Here is a 24056-nt window from a genome sequence, read left to right as displayed (position 1 = left end):
GGACAATGGTGCCACACGCCTTTAACCCCAGCACTCTGGAATCAGAAGCAGCTGGATCTCTGTGAGTTTGAGGCCAGCCTGGTTTACAGAGTGAGTTCCAGGATGGCTAGGGCTAAACAGAGAAACCCTGACTCAGAACCACCACCACCACCCCCGGAAAAAAAAAAAGAAAACAAAAGTAACTTGTCTTGAAAGCATCAGTTTCATCCCTAGAGCCCATGTTAACAAACAAAGAAATTATAGACATGGTGGCACATGCCTTCTTTAACCATGGTACTGGTACCCTGAAGGCAAAGGCAGGCAGATCTCTGTGAGTTTGAGGCCAGCCTGGGGTCTACATAGTGAAGATATGGTGGCACATGCTTATATAGTCCCAGTGCTGGGGAGGAGAGATGAGCAGATCTCTGGAGCTCGCTGGTCAGCCAGCCTAACCTACGTGACAGGCTCCAATCCATTCAGACTCTTGTCTCACACAAGGTGGATGCTGCCTGAGGAACATCTAAGGTTGTCCTCCGGCCTCAGCGTACACACACATACAAAATTGTGGCTGGAATAGGCCTGCAGTCAAGAGCAGGTGTTCCTCTGTGGACATAGGAAACACCAGACTTTCAGGTGTTGGCAAATGTGTGCAGTGCAGAGAAACTCATCAGAAATGAAATACCTGTGCAGGAGCAAACTGTGGTGTCTGTTGGTACCCATATGGGACGCCGAAACTTCTGAGACAGGATAAGATCACTAAGGAATCACGGGTGACTGGGAATTAAACTCCAAGACTCCAAGGCATTAGAAACTCGTAGATTGGGAGGAAGAACCTGGGGAGCGGACGGGGGAGGGGCAGGCAGAAACTGATTCTAGGAAATCGAAGACCACTGACTGCTTCTGACCCTGTTAGAGCAACAGAAGAGTAATAGCAAGGAGCAGTCAGTGTGCCTATGATGACGACAATGTGTGGCTCTGTCACACAGGGGACAAGCATGAAGCGGGCGTCCCTGTGCTGAAGGTAACCCAAAAGTGGGCCCTTGGTTTGTTTTTTCATTTGGAGGTAGGGGTTGCTTCTGAAAAATCACATGTAAGAGGCTTTTGCTGAGATGTTACAGAAATATATTTTACATGAGACTGGGGTGCGACTTGGTTGATAACATCCACACAAGCCTTGGCTTCAGTTCCCAGCACCTGTGTCTCTCCTTTGCCCAGCTTTTAATAGGTTGTTCTGTTCTTAACTCTAGCAGCTCTGCAGGGTTCTCCAGTGCTTTTCACCTTGCTGACAGTAACTTTTGATGGACAAGTCAAACATCTACATAGAGAAGTAGTGACCTCTCCCTATGCAAACCAACGGATCCACAAGCTACAGGAACAGCAGGAATCACAGCTGGCTTCCTAGGCTGGGCTTTGAAGGACTCAGATCTTCAAAAGGAAAGCTAGCTGCCTCTCTTTTGACCTTGAGGTAGGCCCAGCAAACAGGCAAAACAACAAAAACAAAACGAAACAAAAACCTAAGGGGCCGTGGGATCAACGTGAAAGCAGACAGCAGAGAAGATGGTAGCACTCTTGGACGAGCCATTTTCCCCAACAGTAAGGTCAAAGCACGTTTACTTCTGTGAGCACAAGGTGGTGGTAAGAGATTCCAGCAGCCATATCAGGAAGTAGTTGGAAGGGAAGAAAAGAGGAGGAAGACACAGCTATAGGAGTGGAAATGTTAGGGGGCTGGAGCAATGGCTCAGTGGCTAAGAGCGCTAGCACTTGCAGGGGACCCAGGTTGGACTCAGGACCCACATGGTGGCTCACAACTATTCCCCCAGGTCCAGGCAATCCGATGCCCTCTTCCAACCTCTGCAGGCATCAGGCATGATATGGTACACATGTATGTGCAGGCAAAACACTCTAACACAGAAAAGAAATCTTTTAAAATGTTATAATGTGACCTGTTGTTTTGTATGCTAATTTTAAAAAAATAGGAAATTTGAGGCAGAAGGGACTTGAAGACTTGGGCCTGGGCTCCTCAGTTCTCATCTGCATGGACCAACCCAGCTTTCAAATGTTCCATCACCTTTTGATACCACCGAAAACATCATACAAATCTATGGTACTTAAATATGGTACATATTGAAATGTATGGCAGAAGCATCATACACGTCGACTACATTACTCTGAGGGTCTCGGAGTTTCCAGCCAGTGGTTCATCTGGTCTTGCCACTGTCACTCAGTAGCCTGTGCACCTTGAGTTGAAAACCTTGCATAATTTGCGATTTCAATTTGGAAAATGCAATGCAAGTGAGAATGGTGAGCCCCTGCACTTTACTCTTGAAGAGGACCAGTTCTTTCCTGAAGCCGCATGGTTGCTCACTGTCATCTGTAACTATAGTTCCAGGGGATCTGCTGGTCCGACCTCCACTGGCATCAAGCCTGCACATGGTGTACATCCATCCATGCAGGCAAAACACACACACACACACACACACACACACACACACACACACACACACACACTACTCCAAACCAAGACTGGCAATAAATGCACTTAATAGCTGAACCATCTCTCTAGCCCCATTTTTATTTTTTGTTTGCTTGATGTTTTACTGAGACTGATACTAGCTATGCAACCCAGCTGGCCTCAAACTAACAGCAATCTTCCTGCCCTGGTCTCCCGAGTGTTTGGAGTACAGGCTTCCCCAGAAGGCTAGACGGCCCAACCCTCTCTCAACGCCTTTACAATATGGGAGCCATAAAGACTTTCTGCCCAGCACCTTTTCTGTCACTATCAAAGAGTAAAAAGGGTCCCACTTCACGATTCACTACCTCAAGATCCCCTCTCTGCCTTGCATACTCGTTCTTGTGGGTCCTGCCCTAGTGGGTTAAAGTCTAGACCCGGCTGCCTCCTGGAGCATCCAACTTCAGCGAGGGAGGAACGAATGGTATCTGCTCTCCACGTGGTCTGCCCGGACTCCGAATCTCGCAGCACCAGGCGCTCAGGAGGACTCTGTTCTCGGTGCGCTTCCTGGTTCTGACTGCTTTGCCTCCGGCGTCAGACCTGAGTTCCCAGCGCTGTAAGCTGTAGGTAGCGTGGATCTCTGCCGAAGCAGCAACTATGGGGATCTTGGAGAAAATCTCGGAGATCGAGAAGGAGATCGCTCGGACCCAGAAGAACAAGGGTGAGGGCGGGATCGGAGGGTCTCCCTTTCTACCCTCCTCGTTTTTCTTGTCTGTAAAATGAGGAAGCAGCTGGAGCTGCTTCCGAGGCCGGAGATTCTCCAGAAAAGTGCCCAGGCGTGCATGAGGCCGGAGTGGGCCCATGCCGCGGTATGGTTTTAGGTTCTTGACAGTTCTGATCAGTGCTGGACTCGGTGATCGAGTAGGGAAATCTCAGCGCACACACTAAGCCTGTGACCCAGAAAGGCAATGCCGGGAATTTTGCCCTAGGCTTCTAGCTGCTGGGGCCTTCCTGCTGAGAAGGGCAAAAAGACCTCTCACAAAACAGCTTGCCCCGGTAGACAGGCAGGCGGCCCCAACGTAGTGTCGAGGAAATAGGGACCAGAGAGTTTGTCCACCACGTACTTGCTATGAAACCTTGTAAAGTCATGTCATCTTTTGGAGACCCGATGTCCTCATCTGTAGATGGGGATAACTCCTGCTCTCTTGTAATTCACATGTGCAAAACCCTTGCCTCCGAGTGAGCCCTTACTATTTAAAGTAAACCTTCCCAAATATAAGCATTAAAGAAGCATCAAATCTGAACCTCAAACTGTAAGGGTTGGAGATCAGTGAAGAGAGGAGGCGGGATTGCCAGGCAGTGTTCTCGGGTGCTTTTCTGAGTCTTGCAGAAATATGATAAAGGAGTTAGTGATGCTATCATTCATATTTTGCTGATAATAAACTGATGCACAAGGCTAAGTGACTTTTCTAGCCAGTAATGGCAGGGTGGAATTGATCTCATTGAGACTGAGGCAAGGTTCATAGGTCCTGAGGCAAGGATGAAGTCAGTTTGTTCAATTCTGTAATATATTGGGGAGCAGTAGATGGTCATAGAAAGGTGGAAGAAGGTGGGCAGGACAGGTGAGATCTTGATTCTCAGCCATATCCCCTTAATCCTGAGGGTTTTGTAGCCCCTGAAATAGAATTCCTTCTCAATAATGTGACCCATTTCCCCCCAGAATTTGAAAACAGTATGGTACTCCTAACACTATAAAGGAGGAAGAAAAGGCAAGCCATTTATAGTGAAAAAATATGTCTTTCCCTTTGTGAATGCTGGGTGCTGTCAGGGTGCAGGAAGTCAGAACAAAGCGCAGGATACCCATCCCTCTGCTTCGGTATCCAGAGAAGGACACTCTAATGCAGGAAGGCTGTGTGGCCTCCTGGATTCTCTCAGAAGTGTAGCTCAGTGTGGTGAATTTGTGTGTGCCACAGTGTCCCCTTCCTGCACACACTGGTGCATCCGTGGAATTCTAGCACCACAGACAATGCCCTGTGTCCCTAGGTAAGCAGGGCAGGTCTGAGACCTTCAGACTTTACTGAGGTTGTCTCTGGACATCTTTGGGATGTGACCAGTCATGAAGGACCCAGGAACTTCCTGGCTGTTCAGAATTGGCTCATATGCTTTAGGGCAGCTGACAGTAAAGACTGAGCAGAGTGAGCAGAAAACAGCCTTGTCAGGTACCGTTAGTGCTGCCCACCCGTGATCTTTACCCACTGTCATGAGTGCTCAGGTCCCAGTGAGAGATTAAGGTGCATAGGGGGCCTTTGAAGCAGAGGGGGCTCCTCTGGTCTCCTTCAGGTGACTGCTGTCTGATGTTCTCAGCACGTGGCCCCATGTGGGTCCGCATCTGACCCATCAGGTGGTGACCCTGACTCTTATTTTCTGTCTTGCTTTACATCCTCCAGCCACCGAGTACCACCTTGGCCTGCTGAAAGCAAAACTGGCCAAGTATCGGGCCCAGCTCCTGGAACCATCCAAATCAGCCTCATCTAAAGGAGAGGGCTTTGATGTCATGAAGTCAGGTGACGCCCGAGTGGCACTGATTGGCTTTCCCTCTGTGGGTAAGGTCAGTGATGGTCCACATGGACCTTGGGGAGAACAGTAGAGATCACCCACCTGCATGGCCATCCTCCCCTCCCCTCACTGTCACCCTGACTTAGAGGCCACTCTTCTTGCTCCTTAGCAGGAACAGGTGGCCTTCCAAGTCAGCCAATGACATAAATGACAGTGATGGAGTCACTGTGGGGTTTTCTAGAAAGTTCCTTCTGAAAAGTGGCTTAGTTTAACATTTTATGTGGGAGTAAGATTAAATAAGCACCATTGCTAGGGTAAATAAGGTTTTAATATATTTTAAGATTTATTGGAGGTGGGGGAGGGCACGTGCCACCTTGGAGGTCAGGAGACAGAGTCCTTAGGGTAGAACTTGGATTGTCAAGCTTGGTGGCAGGTACTTTTTAATCTTTTGCGCTCTTTCACCAGCCAATATGTTTTTGTTTTTTTTTTGTTTTTGTTTTTTTTTTTTTTTTGGTTTTTCGAGTCAGGGTTTCTCTGTGGTTTTGGAGCCTGTCCTGGAACTAGCTCTTGTAGACCAGGCTGGTCTCGAACTCACAGAGATCCGCCTGCCTCTGCCTCCCGAGTGCTGGGATTAAAGGCGTGCGCCACCATCGCCCGGCTTCAGCCAATATGTTTTTAATACTAGAATGATCTTGGACTTTTTGTTAAAGAGAGTTCCCACAGTCCATACAACAGGTTTCTTTTTTGGTTTTTCGAGACAGGGTTTCTCTGTAGCTTTGGAGCTTGTCCTGGAACTAGCTCTTGTAGACCAGGCTGGCCACCAATTTACAGAGATCGGCCTGCCTCTGCCTCCTGAGTACTGGGATTAAAGGCGTGGGCCACTACAGCCGGGCCTACAGCAGGTTTCTTTATTGGTAACATTGTTACATAAGGACAGCACCCTTGTTACAACTCATGTATCAATGTCAAGCTGCTGTTATTGTGTCCAGATTGATTCTGATTTCTCCCTGCCAACCTGGACTCCCCCATCTCATTCACTTGTCATGTCTCCCTAACTCTAGGCAGCTTCAGCATGCTTTGATTTTGACTCTTTGTTTCCTTGTTGTTTTGAGATAGGGTCTTACTTTGTAGCTCTGCCTGACCTGGCTCTGTAGACCAGGCTGGCCTCCGGCTCACAGAGATCTGCTTGCCTTTGCTGCCTGAGTGCTGGAATTAAAGTTGTGCCCACTGTATCTGGTCCTGATTTTTAGTTTTATCTTACACATGTTGATGTGTGCATCTGTACATGTGCATGAGGGTGTTTGTGCACACATGTATGTGTATACCTGTGGAGGTTAGGACAACATCAGGTGTCATTTCTTGGGTTTTCCATCATGTTTTTGAAGACAGGACCTTTCACTAACCTGGACCTTGCCAGGTAAGCTAGGCTTCCTGACCCAACCCCAGGGATTCCCCCATCTCCACATCCCCTACCCAACCCCAAGTGCTGAGATTATAGGACCACACCCGGCTTCTTTACATGGGTGCTGAGGATCAAACTCAGGTTTGCCTCACTATACTGGTTCAGCTAATTCCCTGGTCCTGGTCCCTTTTTTTTTTTTTAAAAATACCCTTCAGTGCTAAGATAGCAGCCACCTGCCACTGAGCCATAGCCCCAGCCCAATTTGATGCTCTTGACATTTGGGTGAAGTGCTGCTTAGGTGTTTTGCATGAAGTCCTCGCTTTGGACTGTTCGCCTGCTTCAGCACTCTCCCACAGTTGTGTTCCTCCAGCCAAGACTGGCTCCGGGGCCTGTCTGCTCTGGTCTACTTCCCGCCCTAGCCTAGGAGCTGCCATTTCTCCAAGGACGCCTTCTTCCTTTTTTGGGAGAATCGTTGCAGAAACCAAGACCAAGGTGCTGACTTACTTTTTAGCAGGACTACTGGTATACAGATGACAGAGCAGAGCAAAGATGGATGCAGGAGGCTGCTCGGAAGCAGGCCTGCAAGCTCAGTCCGGGGCTGCACCAGGGGCTGAATCCATCACAAAGCAGTCCACCAAAGAAGGGGCTAAGCAACAGCCACTGTTCCCTTCAGCACTTGCTATGGCAGGATTTGTTTTGTTTTCCCTCTGTAATTAGTGTGTCTATGAAAGAAAGCCATGTCCCTAGTGAGTCCTGTGGCAGATACCACCTGCCTTGCAGGGTGACCCATCTGATCTAGGACCAGGAATGTACCCAAAGTTAGCCTCTAGTGTCATTGTTGGGTATGGTGGCAGCCACTGCTGTCAGAACCATGTGAAACTCCCATCACACTGCCAGAGCAGCAGCAGGTTCAGAATTCTGGCTTCAGTAGGGCAGTAGGCCAGAGAAAGGCTGCTGGTACAGGAGGGGAAATCTTAGGAACCAGGTCCCTCACCTGAGGCAGGCGTGAGGCTTCCAAAGAGCATGGACTTCTGTGCCAGTCCACGTTTGTAGTCTAGAGACCACACACACCCTCCTCTGAGTAGGCACTCTCTGCACTCAGGGCCCCAGGCTAAGGTCAAGGAAGCTTTCTCTCTGCCCAGGCAGCCCGCGCCCCATAGGAACTTGCCTAGGAGTCTGAGTTAAAACTCATTAGGGCAGTAGCCTTCTTTCTCTCCTAGTCCACCTTCTTGAGTCTGATGACCTCTACAGCCAGCGAAGCTGCATCTTACGAGTTCACCACCCTGACGTGCATCCCTGGAGTCATCGAAGTAAGTGGAGTGTGCTGGGCCCTACCCAAAAGAGGTATGCTTGTGTTAACACTTGTGACGTGCTCACTGTGTGAGCACCTGAGGGAGCTGCCCCATGTGGGGACGCCCCGCATGCTGGCCCTTAGGACCTGAGCAGTGCCTGGCTGGCCTAGAGCTCCACCTTGTCCCAGTAGATCTGGCCCATTCATGGCAGCTCTGTCTGGTACCCCTCTGTTCTCTGCCCCCTACACATCTGGTCCCTGACGACTGGCTGCTTGGTTCTTTCCACCCTGTAAAGTTTCAGCCTTCGGGCCGTGCTTGCCTGGGTAGCAGGTGTTGGAGCCTGTGGCTCCACATGATTTATTGATTACTCAGCATTGTGCTCAGTGGGCTCTTCCAGGCAACTGCAGCTCTTAGGTGATGAGGCCCAAACTTGGCCCCAGTTGGTACCAGTGTGGGCCCATTGTAGGTGCCTAAACCCAGGCAGGCTCCTGACCACAGTGGCCCAGGCCTGCCTCACCCTTCTCTTCTGCTTCCTAGTACAAAGGTGCCAACATCCAGCTCTTGGACCTTCCTGGAATCATTGAAGGAGCAGCGCAAGGTGGGAGCAGGGCAGGCGGGTGGGGGGCAGGTTGGAGCGCTGTCATTGAGTGTTGAAATGGAGGGGGAGTCATGGAGATCACATTTGGATCTCTAGACCTGGTACCCTTACTTTCCAGACAGGACAGACTGCAGTTCAGATGCTGGTGCTATATTCACTTTATGGTCTTGGTCCAGTGGTTGATGTATGCAAGCCACACCATAGTCTCCTGATCTTTAAAATGGGCAGAGTGGTACCAAATTCACAGCTATGTGAGGGAGCAAATGAGATAGTGTTCATGAAGCCTGGCTGGGCCTACTGCAGGAAGGGGAGAAAGGTCATTATCACCCTGTCATTCCACTTAAGGTGGTGACTTCTAGAGCCAGTCTTAGCTGGGCTAAGGTGGTTCACACTTGTATTCCTAGCACTCAGGAGGCTGAGGCAGAAAGATCATGAGTTCAAGACCAGCCTAGGCTATGTAAGTGAACCCTGTCTCAAAGAACATAAATAAATAAGCCAGTCTCCATGAATTAACAGCTCATAGATTCTCCCCAAGTGCCAGGAAAATCATAGCACAAGGTGGACTCTAACAGGAACGATGAGGGTCTTGGAGGAACTGGAGTCTAAGGTATTTCAGACTGCACAGTCACATTGCCCCACCTCTTGCCTGTGCCTTACTGAGGCGCATCCTTCCCTCTACCTGTCCAGGGCGAGGCCGTGGCCGGCAGGTGATTGCTGTAGCACGCACAGCCGATGTTGTCGTCATGATGCTGGATGCCACCAAGGGAGATGTGCAGAGGTCTGTGCAGCAGGGCAGGGGAACCCACAGGGCAGGGCTAGTGATGGTCCGGTGTGTCTCTGGCTCAAGGGATCTGTATCTAACCTAGCACCATCAGGCCTAGGTGTCCTCTCCTATAGGTGGTGTCCAGATAGGATTGGAGATCTTAGGCTCAGGTCAAGGGACACAGCCTAACCTTGGTTATTGCCCACCCTACTGTCAGAGGCACACCAGCCTGCCCCTAGCAGTAGGCCCCTGAGAGCTCCTCACCCTCCTCCATGCTCCCATGAAGGCATGGTCTAGCCTCTGTTTTAGAAGCTCCACTATAACTTTGGGCTGTTGGGTTGCTAGGGAAGGGGCTAGGGGAGGGAGCTGGCTTCATTCTATGCAAGCAGTGCTGCCTGGGCCGTGGGGAAGCTATATGGCTTTCTTGGGAACTATAAAGGACTTATGAAGCTATAAGTCCTTTGAAGGCTAGGACTTTGCCTAGGTCCCTGCTGGAGAAGGAGCTGGAGTCTGTGGGTATTCGCCTGAACAAGCACAAGCCCAACATCTACTTCAAGGTATGCCCACACTACCCAGGGCCCTTGGCAAGGGATGGACGGCTGGTGCTGCTGCCCCTTCAGCAGCAGCTGTCCCTGCCTCTCTTGTTCAGCCCAAGAAAGGTGGCGGCATCTCCTTTAACTCCACGGTCACACTGACACAGTGCTCAGAAAAGCTGGTGCAGCTCATCCTGCATGAGTACAGTATCCTTGGCAGTTGGTTTCCTGGCTCTTCGTGGATGGCCAGATGGCCAGGCGACATCCAGAAGAAAGACAAGACGTTTGGGAAACTGTCCTGAGGCCTGGGGCTCTCTGGATTGGAGAAGGAGCAGGAGCTCTGTATGCACCTGCGGGTGCTAGAGCATGGGCCAGGGTTCCTGAGGCGAGAGATACCAGTGAGTCAGACTGAGCCGGGGCCGGATGGCACCACCATCTTCCCGTTGGTGCTCCAGGACAGCCTGGGCTTGAGGAGCAATTCCACTGCCTGACAGCCAAAGTTGAAGTCATCTTTTGTTTTTCATATTTTGTGGTTTAGAGAATAGAAATGAGAGCTTTGAACAAAAGCAGATTGTGACCAAGTCTCTAAGACCACTACTTTTTATTGCTTGGTTCCTCACTAAAAGATACATGGGGACGCCAGTACACAGCTTGTCCTTAATCTGAGCTACTCAGAGATCTTCAATGCTGAAGTACTCTTCCGAGAAGACTGCTCTCCGGATGAATTCATTGATGTGATCGTGGGCAACCGGGTCTATATGCCCTGCCTATATGTAAGTGGTGTGGTGGCCCAGGCTGCCTGTGAGGAAGGGGCACTCTGGCCCAGGTCACATGACTTTTCCTCTGAGTGCATCTCCTGCATTGCAGTGACCCAGGTAGCTACCACCCACTGTTCCCACCCACCTCAGGAGTCTTCTGAGAGGAACTGAGAGCTAGGGTTCTCCCCAGCCCACCTCCCGCCTCAGTGACTGCTGGAGTCTTAGAGGCATGAAGAGCTTGGAACCAGGGTTCCAGCCTGTCTAGCTTTTCCTTTTAGGGGGTCTCCTCTATCCAGAGGCATTGAGGGGAGTAGGCCCATGGGCGGGTGTAACATTTGAGGCCATGTCCCTGGCCTGACCCCAATTATCCAATCTCAGGTGTACAACAAAATTGACCAGATCTCCATGGAAGAAGTAGATCGTCTAGCCCGAAAGCCCAACAGTGTTGTTATCAGGTAAGAACGTGGCTGCCTGCCCCTCTGTTCTCCTTGCTGAGTGTTGGTTGCTTGTTTGTCTATCTTGAAACAGTCTCTCTGCATAGCCCTGGCTGTCCTGGGGCTCGCTGTGTAGACCAGGCTGGCCTTAGACTCTCAGAGATCTTCCTGCCTCTGCCTCCCTAGTACAGGGATTACAGGCATGTGCCACCATGCCCCTTCTTTCTGAGAGTTCTCACCACTGGAGATAGGCCTGCTGGCTGGCCACCTCAGCTCGGAGGAGAGCTAGACCTCTAGCTTGTGTGAGTTCACATAACCTAGCATCTCCTCCCAAAGGCAAGTTTAAAGCCTAGGGGTTGCAGGAAGGATGACTCTGACTAGTAGTCACTGGCTCACTTCCCAGTGCCACCCTGCGAGGGGCTCCTTCTCAGGGGGTTTACACTAAGTCCTCTGTTTCTTTGCCTTCCTTGATCAAACCAAGTGTTCTGACGAGTAGGTGACAGCTGAGGGCTGCCTCCTAGACCCTGCAGCTACTGCAAAGGGCAGCATCCCTCCCTGCCTCCCAGATACTTTGACTGCCTAGGACATACTCCTCCTTGGTATGGGAGGAGCACCTCTCCCTGCTTGTACTTAGCGCAGCACTCAGGGCCACCTGGATCTGGCTGTCCCAAAACCTGGATTCTTCTCTATTCTGGTGGGTAGCCCTGGGCCTTAAGCAGCCTATCTGTCCTCTTTAGGGAAAAGTGAGCATGTCCACAGTCCCAGTACGACAGGCCTCTGTCCCTATCACACAACCAGGCTGAGCCACAGGGGGATGCTAAGTTCCATTAGTCATGATGCTGGGTAACCAGAGGCACAGCTGCCATCATGATACTCTGCTGTGTCTAGCAATGATGGCAGGGCCACACTGGCCTTGGTAGTACTCTCCAACAGTAGAGACTGTGGCCTCTGAGCCTCAGGGCCCTGCCTGCCTGACACTGCCTTCCCTGTAGCTGCGGCATGAAGCTGAACCTGGACTACCTGCTGGAAATGCTTTGGGAGTACCTGGCCCTCACCTGCATTTACACCAAGAAGAGAGGACGTAAGTTGAGAACGACAGCTCAGAGATGGCTGAGCCTTCCCCAGCTTTCCCAGGGCTATCAGCCTGCTGTGCCACCCAGAGGTCCTTGTGCCAGTTTGTTAGAGCAGAGGAGCTTGGCCTAGGCCCATGTGGCAGAGATGCTAGCTGTAGGTTAGCTGGTCCGGAAGCTGCACCATGTCCCCACTGGCCACAGCATTCTTGTTCTCTTGATTTCCCGCCACAGTAGCAGGCCCTTTGTTAGGCCCCTTACTCTGTCTTCATCCCTTGTACATACGTGCTCACATAGCCCAGGTTACCTTGAGCAGTTTGTGGTACCCCTGCCCTTGTAAGCTGGGAAGAGCTATAGCTTCCCACCTAGGCTTCAGCATCCATCCACTCCCTGCCCGTTCACCCATTCCGCCTATCCAGCGACTCCTCTCTGGGTTCTGATGAGTGACAGAGAGACATAGCACAAGGTTCCATGCTGAGGGTACGCCAGATAGCAAGCAGCTAGGCTAGGAGAAGGTCTCGGTAGCCGGTGCCCAACCCAGCACAGGCAAAGACTGGTTGACATGCCTCCATCTCCCTACAGAGAGACCAGACTTCACAGATGCCATCATTCTCCGGAAAGGGGCCTCTGTTGAACACGTGGTAAGTTGAGGTCTACCTGAATGGACAGAATAACGAGCTCTCTGATCTGTTTGTTCCAGCCAGGGTAGGGGGAGATGACGTAAGGCAGGCTAGGTTTACCTTACCTGGTTATTGAACACTGAGATAGGTTCCTCCAGTGAGATGAGCTGTGGAGGTGGGGGGTCTCATTTCCTGTCCTTTAAGGTAGGGTAACAACCGCAGGGTGGCTTAGATCACATTAAATAAAGCTCAGCTGGCCACCTAGCACTAAGAAGGTGCCATTGTCTCTGCGTCCAATGCTGCAGGATGTTTGGTTGTTATATTCCAGTTTCTCCAGTGTATATGGAACTAAGCCTGGGAAAGGCCCTTCAACTAGTCTCTTCCTCCCATTTGGTAGCAGAGCCATTGCTCAGAGTTGCCACTTCCTGTATGTCCCCAAGAGTTCCTGGGGCCTTGCTATTCTGCCTTGTTCCCCAACTGCCCGAGCCCAGGGTGACTGACTGCTCCCCCATGGACTCATTGAACATTAGCACCAAAGATGGTAGCCATGAGCTTAGCAGATGTCAGGCTCCTGGCCCCAGAGCTCAGCAGCTGGGTGTGGGTCATGGGCTGTGGAATGCTCACCTGTAGTTCAGGAAGAAGTTTGGAGGGCATGAACTGAGATGCCCTGGAGTCTGAACACAGACTTGAAGGAGCATCCTAGGCAGGGAATTCTGGGTTTAGATGCCTTTCCCCGTTGGAATTGCTGCCCGACACACCCACCCTACATAGCTTCAGCCACACAGTCAAGTTCTTGAGTTCTTTTCTTAGGTTTTGTTTCTGCCCAGCCCTGTTATTTCTCAGGACCTGGTCTCTGAAGGCAGGGAAGCAGCTATTCCTGCATTCCCTCAGAATGTATTCAGTCTCATACAGTGTTCCGTCTGGCGAGTCTAGCTGGAGTCGACAGGGTCCTTGTGTCACTTAGACATGCCGGCAGGCTAGTCACCTCTTCTGGGCCCACAGTCACGGCTAAGGAGAGTTGAGAGCATTTACTTCAGTCTCTTCTGAGCTGTGGCTGTAGTGCCCCCTGCTGTGAGGGTAGCGAGCTCTAGGCACAGGTGCTGGCCCTTCTGGAAGAGCATGCTCTGCTTTGGATCCAGCTGATGTCTAGAGTAGATCAGATGTCACCATATATGGTAGGAAGAACAGGCCAGCAAGAGAAGGGTGTGGTGTGTTTCAGGAAACACGATGTAAAGGGCCAGAGGCAGGACCAAAGGTGAGGAGAAAAGGCCAGTGGGTGGGAGAAACCTTTGACCCTTGCTCAGAGCCTGGACTTTGTCCTAGAGAAATCTTCCCTGTGAGAAAGAAGCCTGCTCCTGCCCTGAGGCCTGGATTACAGACTGGGTGCTGGCTGAGACCAGAAGAGCCAGCCAAACCTGCAGGCACTCCCAACTCTTCATCCAGTGCCTCAGTCCCTCTTCTGGGGGATGACAGACCCCTAGGGCCTTTGTGATACACCTGCCCTGGCCCTGCGGGTGAGCACTTGGTGGCCTTGTGTATGAGAGGCAGGGAGCCCTGGAGCAGAAGACTGAGGATTGCCCTTTCCTTCTCTGATACATTTGCTTTTTGGAGGGGAGGGGGAATTCAAGACAGGGTTTCTCGGGTTTCTCGGGTTTCTCTGTATAGCCCTGGCTGCCCTGGAACTCCCTCTGTAGACCAGGCTGCCCGCAAATTCAGATGCCCTCCTGCCTCTGCCTCCTGAGTGCTGGGATTAAAGGCATGGCTATGCATTTTATTAAAGGATTACAGGAAAGTGCCCCTCTTGTGAACCTCGGGTAAACAGGCCTGCTGCACGTGTCCTTTCTGTCAGACACAGGGGGAATGCTGGCTGTCAGGGTTTTCTGTCCTATGAGGAGAGATGGGGCTGCACTTTCAGACTGCTGGTGGCTTTTTTTTTTTAATGATCTGACCAAACTGAGCTTAAAAAACGCATTTGTAGGCCAGAGCTGACCTCTAGGCCACAGTGTTCATCTCTGTCCTTGAGATAGGGAGTTAGGGATTGGTTGTTTGTCTGTTACTAACAGTCACCCTCAGTCAGTTGACTTACCCTATCTGTTCAGGAAATGTTCTTGCAGGCCTGAATCTGTAAGACGTCTGAGCGCACGGGATGGGGGTGACATTGCACAGTCCACTCACAGCCATCTCCACTGTGCTCCACCGTTGCCTCGCTCAGGGTCTTCCTGTGGCCTTCATCCCACCCAGGAGCACTGAGGGGTTAGTCTGGGCTCAGGAAAGGAACGGACCGGGAATACAAGATGCTGTAGGCCACAGCTGGAGTCAGGAGGCTTGAAAGCCAGTGACCAAGCAGTTAAGACTCAAAGCCTTGGTGGGTGTTCTGAAAGCCTGCGTGGCCTTTTCTAAGGGAACTTTATCTAGTTGTCCGGGAAAGACAGGCAGGGGGCTACTACCTGCAGAAATGTTCCTGAGTGCCATTTCAAACCCACTTAGAGCTGGGTGTGGGTGGTGGGGTGGAGCAAGGGCTCATGCTTGTGGGGTCCGTGGTCTGCCTTTACTCATGGCCTGGGCTGTCAAAGCCCCTCACCAGGGATGGTTGCTCACCACAAGCCTCATCTCCCTGACTTTTCTGTCCCCTAGTGCCACCGCATCCATCGGTCTTTGGCCAGCCAGTTCAAGTATGCCTTGGTGTGGGTGAGTCTGGGCAGGAGCTGGGTGGGAGGCTAGACCCAACAGCCCCAGGGTTAGGTTCAGCACAGCATCCTTGTCCAACATCCCTGCCGTTATGCATGGGGACCCTCATGTCTGACTGCCGTACGCCATGAATAACCTGAGCTGGAAGTAGGTCTCTCCACCTCCAAGACTACGTGGGATACTTCACTGTTCAGACCCACAGAGTCTGAGCTGCAAGAGGCCCCTACTTTCTCTGACTTTTACCTCCTCCCCCTACACCCTTCTGTCTTCCTGCTTCTTTGGCCATCCCGAGACTGACATGTGCCCTCTGCACCCTTCCGTCAGGGTACCAGCACCAAGTACAGCCCGCAGCGGGTAGGCCTGACTCACACCATGGAGCATGAGGACGTCATCCAGATTGTGAAGAAGTAGTCACCCCACCAGCCTGCCGGCTTGGCTCCTGGGGACTCGGAGCCCCTGGGACTGCCCAGGAAGGGACTCTTGAGTCAGCTGTTTCATAAGCTTCTTCAGTAAGCAGTATTGGACAGGCGAGGCTGGGGACCAGGGCTTTGCTGAGGACGTTTTCTATAAGTCTGTTCTTGTGCTAGGCTTCCTAGGGAGCCTGCAGCCTGTGTCCATGTCCTGTGCCCATCTGGGCACTCAGGAGCTAGTTACCCACATCTTCACAGCCAGACCTCAAGCGGACCCAGGCTTAGGGTAGGCCCTCCTGGGTCCCTGGGGCTGAGATTTGTGACAGCAACTCTAGCACTTAGCGGGCTCAGGCTGAAACCTCCCACAGGTCCTCCCAACACAGGGCTGTCCCTCGTGGAAGCCAGGGCCCAGCCAAAGTGTCCTAAAGTGCCTCCCCCTGGGAACCCCTCCCAGAGCAGCCCTACCTGCCTGGGTGGGACCTGTGAGTCTGGCTCTGTTTCCTTCTGAGCTCCTATCTCTGCCCTCCTTTCTGAAATAAAAGAATGGGACGTGATTCCTGCCCAGACCAGGGCAACTTGTATTTCTGTCGCTTGGCCCAGTCGGGGCGGGGCAGCAGTGAACTGACCGTGAGTGGGAAGTGGGTGTAGATTGGGTCTGTAAGAGACTGACCTGGACCTGGTAGACCAAGAGAAGGTAGACTCCCCCCAGCCCAGGAAGACTGCCCAGAGACTGCGGGTGTCCCCCTGGCTCCTCTAGAGGCCATGCTCAGCCGTCAGACTAGATAGCATCCTTAGGAAGCTCTTGAGACTGCTGGAATAGTAAAAAGGCTTCTCTGAGTGTGGGGTGGCTGATACTCACGTCAGGATGGAGGGTCCACTGGTGCTGGCTGGGTCCTGTGCCTCTTCGTGGACGGTGTACAGTGCTCTTGGCTGCCTAAGAAGTAGGGCTTTAGGGTGCACTGCACAATTTCTGTGCAGTTTCCAGGAAGCTCGACGGCTGGAGCCAGACTAGCGTGTGGAGCCGGCCTGCAGCCCAGCCTGCTGCTCTCCAGGCTGTTTCTTGCTCCCATGTCAGCTGCTCATGCTTTCCAGAGACAAAACAGGAATAATAGACGTCATTAAATATACATTGGGCCCCAGGCAGTCTGTGTGGCAGCCTGAGCCTCTGTCCAGCTCTGTGGAGGCAGACACAGGACCCCCAATAAACAGCATGCAGGTTGGGAGCCAACCACTGGACCCAGGTAAGGGACTCTGGGCCCTTGGGGTTCTGCCACTGGCCCCTGACATTGTAGAGAAGGGGTGGCAGAAGGGTTGCCATGGCCGTGACTCCCTGGGTACCCTTCTGAGCTTCACTGTCTTCGGTGAGATGGGCATGGTGCCCGTGTGACTCCTTGGCAACAGCAGCACACAGGACAGGTAAAGATGTGGCTGTTTGCTCCGGCTCCTTCCCCTAAGGGCCCAAGGGAAGGAGTCCAGGGCAGAGGTGTTCCCTACCGAACTGTGGGAAAGCCTCAGTCATGGAGAAGATGCTCAGGCCATGAGCTCGCTGGGCAGCAACCAAATCTGGCCTGCTCTGTTCTTCCAGGGTGGGTGGGAAAGGTAGGAAGCTGGGTTGGGGACAGTTCTGGCTTGATTCTGGCTTGATTCCTGGACCAGCTATATGTTTATATGTCAGGTGTTCCCATCTGCCCTGTCCTGGGCTGGGTGGCTCTAGCCATTCTGGAAGCGAAAGAAATACCCACCTATGTACACCTAGAATAGGGTGACATGACAGCCTTTTGAACGGGACCCCCCCCCCAAGCGTCCCCAAGGTTACTGACCTATGTCACCAGGGAATGTTGACTACCCTGATCCCTTCCTCTACCTGTCATTCGACCATCCTTCAACAGAAAGCCGGCTCATCAGGCCTCCTAGGGAATGATGTGTCCCCTCACTGCCCGGGTGCCTCCCTCCTTGTCTCTCTTGCCTTGCAGTCCCAATGGAAATACCTCCCTGATACCCTACATCCACCTGCACCCCCCTCCAGGGTAGAGGAGCCTGTGGTCAGGGCTCACAAATGATGGGTGGGTGGGTGGGTGGGTGGGTGGGTGGGTGGATGGATGGATGGATGGATGGATGGATGGATGGATGGATGGATAGATAGATAGATAGATAGATAGATAGATAGATAGATAGATAGATAGATAGATAGATCCTGGATCTATACAGTCGATTAGCTAATGTCTTAGCTAGGGTTACTATAACAAAATGCCACTGCGAAAGTTCTCTCAAAATCCTCGAGACCCAAGGCCCAGGTCAGAGTAAGTGGGGCTGCTTTGCTCGGGCTTCTCCTAGCTTCCAAGGGCTCCTGCTTGCTGTGCTCCCAAGTGTCCTTTACCCTGTGTCCCTTCACCCAGAAGGTTAAGTGCCCAAGCTTTGTTTCCTTTTGTCCACCTCCCTTCTGTGACTTTCCCAGGCAGTTCCCTCACCCAGCAGTGTCTCCACCAAATAGCTCCTGGTACCATATGTTGTGAAAGGAACTCAATCCAGGCTCCACACAGCTGGCTGCAGCTCTGTCTCCTCTCCTGTCTTTTCTCCCTCATTGTTCTCAGGGAATCAGGACTGCAATCTCACAAATAAAAATAATTTAAAGCATGCCAGGTGGTGGTGGCACACGCCTTTAATCCCAGCACTCTGGCAGATCTCTGAGTTCAAGGTCAGCTTGATCTACAGAGCCAATTCCAGGACAGCCAGGGCTACACAGAGAAACCCTGTCTCAAAAAGAAAAAAGACTTGGGAGAAAGTTGAGGATCATTTGACTAGAGTTTGAGAGCATGCAGCTGGGACCCTGCAAGTGCTGAGGGGAAAAACAAAGTCATGGTTTGAGTTACAACTAAAGCAGGTGTGCTGTACGGCAAAAGTCTGTAAGCAGCTGCATGAATGGATGGTCAAGCAGGCTTAGGAGTTTGGCTGGCACCCAAACAGATAAAAGAAAAAGCTACATTTTCTGTGTCTGTGTGCACGCAGTATTTTTGCATTTGCTTGCACCCATGCGTGTAGATCACAGGCTGATTGGAGTCTTCTTCTATCTCCACCTTATTTCTTGAGACATGGCCCTCTACTGAACCTGGAGCTCACTGTTTCGTTTAGAATGACTGGCCAGCAAGCTGCAGGAATGACCCACCTGTTTCTGCTCCCCAAACCCTACAACTTGGTTTAAAGACATATGCCACTGTGCCCTGCCTCCATGTGGGTGCTGAAGATCCCCAACTTAGGTCCTTATGGTTGCAGAGCAACCATTTATCCACTGAAAACACTTAAAAAAAAAATTTAACCAGGCAGTGGTGGCACAGGTCTTTAATCCCAGCACTACAGCACTAGGGAGACAGAAGCAGTCATATCCAAGTTCAAGGATAGCCTGGTCTAGAGTAAGTTCCAGAACAACCAAGGCTACACAGAGAAACCCTGTCTCAAAAAAAATTGTATTTTTAATTATGTGTACATGAGTGAAGGTGCCCACAGAAGCTGAAGGTGTCACATTCCTCCTGGTGCTTGAGTTACAGCAGCTGTGAGCTGTCATGTGGGGGCTGGGTCCTCTTCAAGAGCAGTATGCACTTTTAACCACTGAGCCATCTCTCCAGCCCTAAGTTGATCAGGCAGCCTTAGTAGTAAGGATCCGGGGCCAGCAAGATGGCTCAGCAGGTATAGTGTCCATTGCCAAGCCTGATAGCCTACGTTCTAGCCTCGGGTCCCACACGGTGGAAGGAGAAAACCGACTTTAGTTGAAGCTGTCTTCTGACCTCCACACGCACACACAATAAATAAAAAAAAAAAAGTTTGAAACAATTCTGTCACCAATCCCATCACAGAAGGGCTTCTGGGCTATCTATGCACTAAGAGATAATCATTATCCCATGTCTGCAGGAAGATCACCTTTCCTGAGGGATGGTTTCCTGTCCAATGATTGACAGCCTCCTTTGGATTGACTCTGTTGTTTTGTTTTCGAGACAGGGTTTCTCTGTCTCTGTAGCCCTGGAGCCTGTCCTGGAACTCACTCTACAAGACCAGGCTGGCCTTGAACGCACAGAGATCTGCCTTCCCAGAGCTGGGATTAAAAATGCTCCACCATTGCCTGGCTGGGTTGACTCTTCAGGGAGGGATCAACAGTAGGTTTGGAGAGCAGTTTAGACTGCTGTGGGTGTTTTGAAGGGAAGGCAGAGGGAGAAAGTCTTATACGGCCCATTTTTACTGTGTAGCTAAGGGTGACCTTAAACATCTGGTCCTCCTGCGATACTGAGCTCCACTGGGTGACTGCTGGGGTTTCCAGATTCTCGTGTCCTATAACAGTGTGGATGGGGACATGAGGAGAGTGGTAGAAGAAGAAATGGTTCTTCAGTAAAGCACTTGCCAGGGAAGGAGTGGGCTAGAGAGGGTGGAGGGGTCAGCAGCTCAGTGGAGCCTGCGCCGCACAGACTGGGACTTACAGGTCCTTTGTAAGGTATGCTCACTGCACTTGTGATACAGGTTGGCCTTGACAGGGAGTGTTTCCAGGCTGGTGTCTTAATGTGGATTTTTTCTTTTACTTTATGCTTTGCCCTATTTTCCTGCCATAACCATCCTCTGGGAGCCATGGTCCTCTTCTGGCCTCCCTGGCATGACCATGGTAAGTTGGCAAAACATTCATACATATAAAAAGACTCTTTAAAAAGAAAAAGAAAGATGACAAGGAAAGGAGAAGAGAAACAGTTTGGCTCCAGTGCCACTAAAGCTCCTGCCACAGCTCATGTGTCGGGTGGGATGTGACTCCCTCCTCGGTCACCCCAGTACGCAAGTTTTTAAAAATTAGGAACAGGATGAATAGATGGTTTTGCAGTAAAGAGCACTGTCTGCTCTTTCAGAGGACCTGAGTTCAATTCTCCGAATCTACATGGCAGCTCACAACTGTCTGTAATTCTAGTTCCAGGGGATCTAATGCCCTCTTCTGGCCTCTACAGTAGACACCAGACACCCATATAGTGTGCATACACACATGCAGGCAAAACACCCACACATATAAAATTAAAGTAAATAATCTTTTTTAAAAAATATGTATTTATTATGTATACAATATTCTGTCTGTGTGTATGCCTGCAGGCCAGAAGAGGACACCAGACCCCATTACAGATGATTGTGAGCCACGATGTGGTTGCTGGGAATTGAACTCGGGACCTTTGGAAGAGCAGGCAATGCTCTTAACCTCTGAGCCATCTTTCCAGCCCCCAATAAGTAAATCTTTAAAAGTAGAGCTAAAATCATAAGCCCTGGGTGGGGGACATGACTTCACTGAAGTCAAGTTCAATCCCCAGCACCGCACAAGAGCTGGGTGCGGGGCCACATTTGCCTGTACTCCTATCACCTGAGAGGTAGAAGAGGATCAGAAGTTCAAAGTCATCCTTGGTTATATAATTCGAGGCCAGCCTGGGCTACATGAGACCCTATATCAGAAACAAAAACCATGCGAGGGAAAAAAGAAGGGAGGTGGAAAGAAAGATAAATCTTACCTTCTGGCTGGTGCCTCACTAACGGCCATAGGTGAGTGCCAGGGCCCAGTGGGCATCCACTGATAGTCCAGGCTCTTGTGTCCTGGGATGAGAAACATGACAGAGAGAGCAGCCATCAAAATGGCCCAACAAGGGGGCTGGAGAGATGGCTCAGAGGTTAAGAGCATTGCCTGCTCTTCCAAAGGTCCTGAGTTCAATTCCCAGCAACATCATGGTGGCTCACAACCATCTGTAATGGGGTCTGGTGCCCTCTGCTGGTCTGCAGGCATACACACAGACAGAATACTGTATACGTAATAAATAAATAGTTAAAAAAAAGAATAAAATGGCCCAACAAGTAGAAGTCCTTCCCACCCAAGCCCAATGACCTGGAACCCACATAAACGTGGAAGGAGGGAATCGGCTCCACTACTCTCAACTTCCACACACATGCTATGACATGCTATGACATGTCCGCACATACACAATTTATTTTGAAACAGGGTCTGAACCCCTGGCTGTTCTGGGACTCTCTCTGTAGACCATCCTGGCCTCAAACTCACAGAGATCCTGCTGCCTCTACCTCCCAAGTGGTGAGACTAAAGGCATTCACACAACACCCAACAATTTTTAAACTTTATCTCGCAGTCAGGGGGAGCCCATGAAGACCAGAAAAGAGGGAGGAGCATCGGCTCCCTTGCAGCTGGAGTTATGTGTTTGTGAGCTGCCTGATGTGTATTCTTGGATCTGAACTGCCATGCTCTGATAGGGCAGTAGTAAGTCCTTAACCACCATCTCTTCAGCCCCCATTCCCCACCCCACCACATCACACAGACATATAAAAAATTAACAAATTGGACCGGGACACATGGATAATAATGGGTGAAAAGACAGTTTAGTAGGAAAGAAAATACTCCCAAGAGAGGAAGTGGGCCAGCATCAGGAAGGTTAAAACTCGACGGCATGCTGCCCCTAAGGCCTCTGTATGGTGCTTGACTGTTTCCGTGCATGTGCAATCTTGACAGTAAGGAATTTTCAGCCTGGTTTGTTATTGTTGCTAAGGTTTATTTTCTGTTGCTGTTGCAGAGGCAGGTGGATTACTGTAGTGCAGGGCCAGCCTGGTCTACATAGCAAGTTCAGGCTAACCGGGACTACACAGTGAGACTCTGACTCAAAATAAAATTTATTTTTTCTTTATGTGTCTGTGTGTAAGCATGCATGTGTCTAAAGGGGTCAGGATTGGACATCCGGCTCCCTAGAACTTGAGTTACAAGTCATTGTGAGTTACCCGACACGTGTACAAAGAACTCAGTTCCCCTGATGAGCTGAACCTTGGTTTCTTTAATATGCTAGGTTTCCCCTCTTCTCTGCTGTCCTGCCACATCTCACTGAGACTACCCATGTACCATCCCTGATTCTATACAGTGATGGGGTCACAGCTCAGGACTATACACACAACGACAGTCACTCAAGGAACCAGACTGTACCCAGGCCACAAATATAACTCTTTTGATCATAAATAATGCTATTTTATTTTATGTGTGTGGCTATTTTGCCTGCATGTATGTGTATAGCACATGAGTCCCTGGTGCCCACTGTGGTTAGGAGAGGGGTTGGATCCCCTGAAACTGCAGCTAAGGATGACAGCCTTGTGGGTGCTGAGAACCTGGGGTCCTCTGCAAGAGTAACAAATGCTCTTAACTTCTGAGCCATCTCTCCAACTCCCTAACAGTCAATTTTTTTCATATATTCGTTTTTAATCTTGCAAAAGATCATTAATCACTCATTTATAATAATCCTTCCCATGGGCATACACATCTGCTTTGGAAGTCATTATCTATAAAAAGTTTTAGAAATTCATGAAAAATGTAAATATACTGTCAGCAACACCCCAGAAGAGAATATTTCATTTCTAAGAAGTCAGATATATTATCTAAACTTCAAAAATTCACAAGATTAGTCATGCTGTCAAACACAAATTGTAGCTTCATTTGTTGCAGGGCAAATACTTAAATTATTATTTTTTATTATTTATTTATTTATTAAAGATTTCTGCCTCCTCCCCGCCACCGCCTCCCATTTCCCTCCCCCTCCCCCAATCAAGTCCCCCTACCTCTTCAGCCGAAAAGCAATCAGAGTTCCCTGCCCTGTGGGAAGTCCAAGGACCACCCACCTCCATCCAGGTCTAGTAAGGTGAGCATCCAAACCGCCTAGGCTCCCACAAAGCCAGTACGTGCAGTAGGATCAAAAACCCATTGCCATTGTTCTTGAGTTCTCAGTAGTCCTCATTGTCCTCTATGTTCAGCGAGTCCGGTTTTATCCCATGCTTTTTCAGACCCAGGCCAGCTGGCCTTACTGAGTTCCCAATAGAACATCCCCATTGTCTCAGTGTGTGTGTGCACCCCTCGCAGTCCTGAGTTCCTTGCTCATGCTCTCTCTCCTTCTGCTTCTGATTTGGACCTTGAGATTTCAACAGTCAAATTTTTTAAAAAAAGAATTAAAATTTTGGGCAGGGCATGCTGGCACACACCTTTAATCCCAGCATTCAGGAGGCAGAGGTGGGTGGATCTTTGTGTTCGAGGCTACCCTTGTCTACATAGAAAGGCCTTGCCTCAAAAAAACTAAGTCAATAATAAATAAATAAATAAATATTTTAAATCTAGGCACTGGAAATGTAACTCGGTTGGAAGTGGACGCAAAAGAATCAGAAGTTCAGGGCTACATAGGGAATTCAAAGTCTAGGCTAGAAAGTTTGTCTCAAAAGTAAGTAAATCATCCCAGCACTCAGCAGCCAGAGACAGGAGGATTGCAGTAAGTTCAAGGCCAGTCTGATCTACAGAGAGTTCCAGGATAGCCAGAATTACATACATGACCCACCACCATGCCTGGCACTAGTCATGTTTTATCAGGGAGAAATAGCTTTCCCTCAATGGGCCTCAACAAAGGCTGACTATCGTACCTGTCTCTCTTTCGTACGGTGCTTTAACTCCTAAGAAGGGGAGTTGT

General features: G+C 50.4%; 1 protein-coding gene across 2 annotated transcripts; it reads left to right on the top strand.

Annotated features, from left to right (window-relative positions):
* Positions 1-2979: 2979 nt before the first annotated feature.
* On the top strand, positions 2980-16106 carry Drg2 (developmentally regulated GTP binding protein 2). 2 transcript variants are annotated; one of them, XR_012912387.1, is made up of 14 exons: positions 2980-3149; positions 4876-5036; positions 7607-7696; positions 8216-8276; positions 8964-9054; positions 9524-9596; positions 9689-9779; positions 10248-10345; positions 10709-10785; positions 11757-11845; positions 12417-12475; positions 14667-14819; positions 15089-15142; positions 15467-15481. XR_012912387.1 is itself a non-coding variant. In XM_075992322.1 (13 exons), exons 1-13 carry the CDS (start codon positions 3086-3088, stop codon positions 15551-15553), a joined length of 1095 nt encoding a protein of 364 aa, XP_075848437.1. In that variant the 5' UTR covers positions 2980-3085; the 3' UTR covers positions 15554-16106. The 2 variants fall into 2 exon arrangements, 1 of the variants encoding a protein (XP_075848437.1); XM_075992322.1 differs by lacking the exon at positions 14667-14819 and having other exon boundaries at positions 15467-16106.
* The last annotated feature ends 7950 nt before the right edge of the window (positions 16107-24056 follow it).

This window comes from Microtus pennsylvanicus, chromosome 11 (assembly GCF_037038515.1).
Source record: "Microtus pennsylvanicus isolate mMicPen1 chromosome 11, mMicPen1.hap1, whole genome shotgun sequence".
Taxonomy (NCBI): domain Eukaryota; kingdom Metazoa; phylum Chordata; class Mammalia; order Rodentia; family Cricetidae; genus Microtus; species Microtus pennsylvanicus.
This window is presented reverse-complemented; position numbering and strand designations above follow the sequence as displayed.

Coding starts and splice junctions, on each gene's coding strand:
- Drg2 (XM_075992322.1), top strand. CDS start 3,086: ATGGGGATCTTGGAGAAAATCTCGGAGATCGAGAAGGAGATCGCTCGG. Junction 3,150..4,875: donor TCGGACCCAGAAGAACAAGG/GTGAGGGCGGGA, acceptor TACATCCTCCAG/CCACCGAGTACCACCTTGGC. Junction 9,780..10,247: donor GCTCATCCTGCATGAGTACA/GTATCCTTGGCA, acceptor TGAGCTACTCAG/AGATCTTCAATGCTGAAGTA.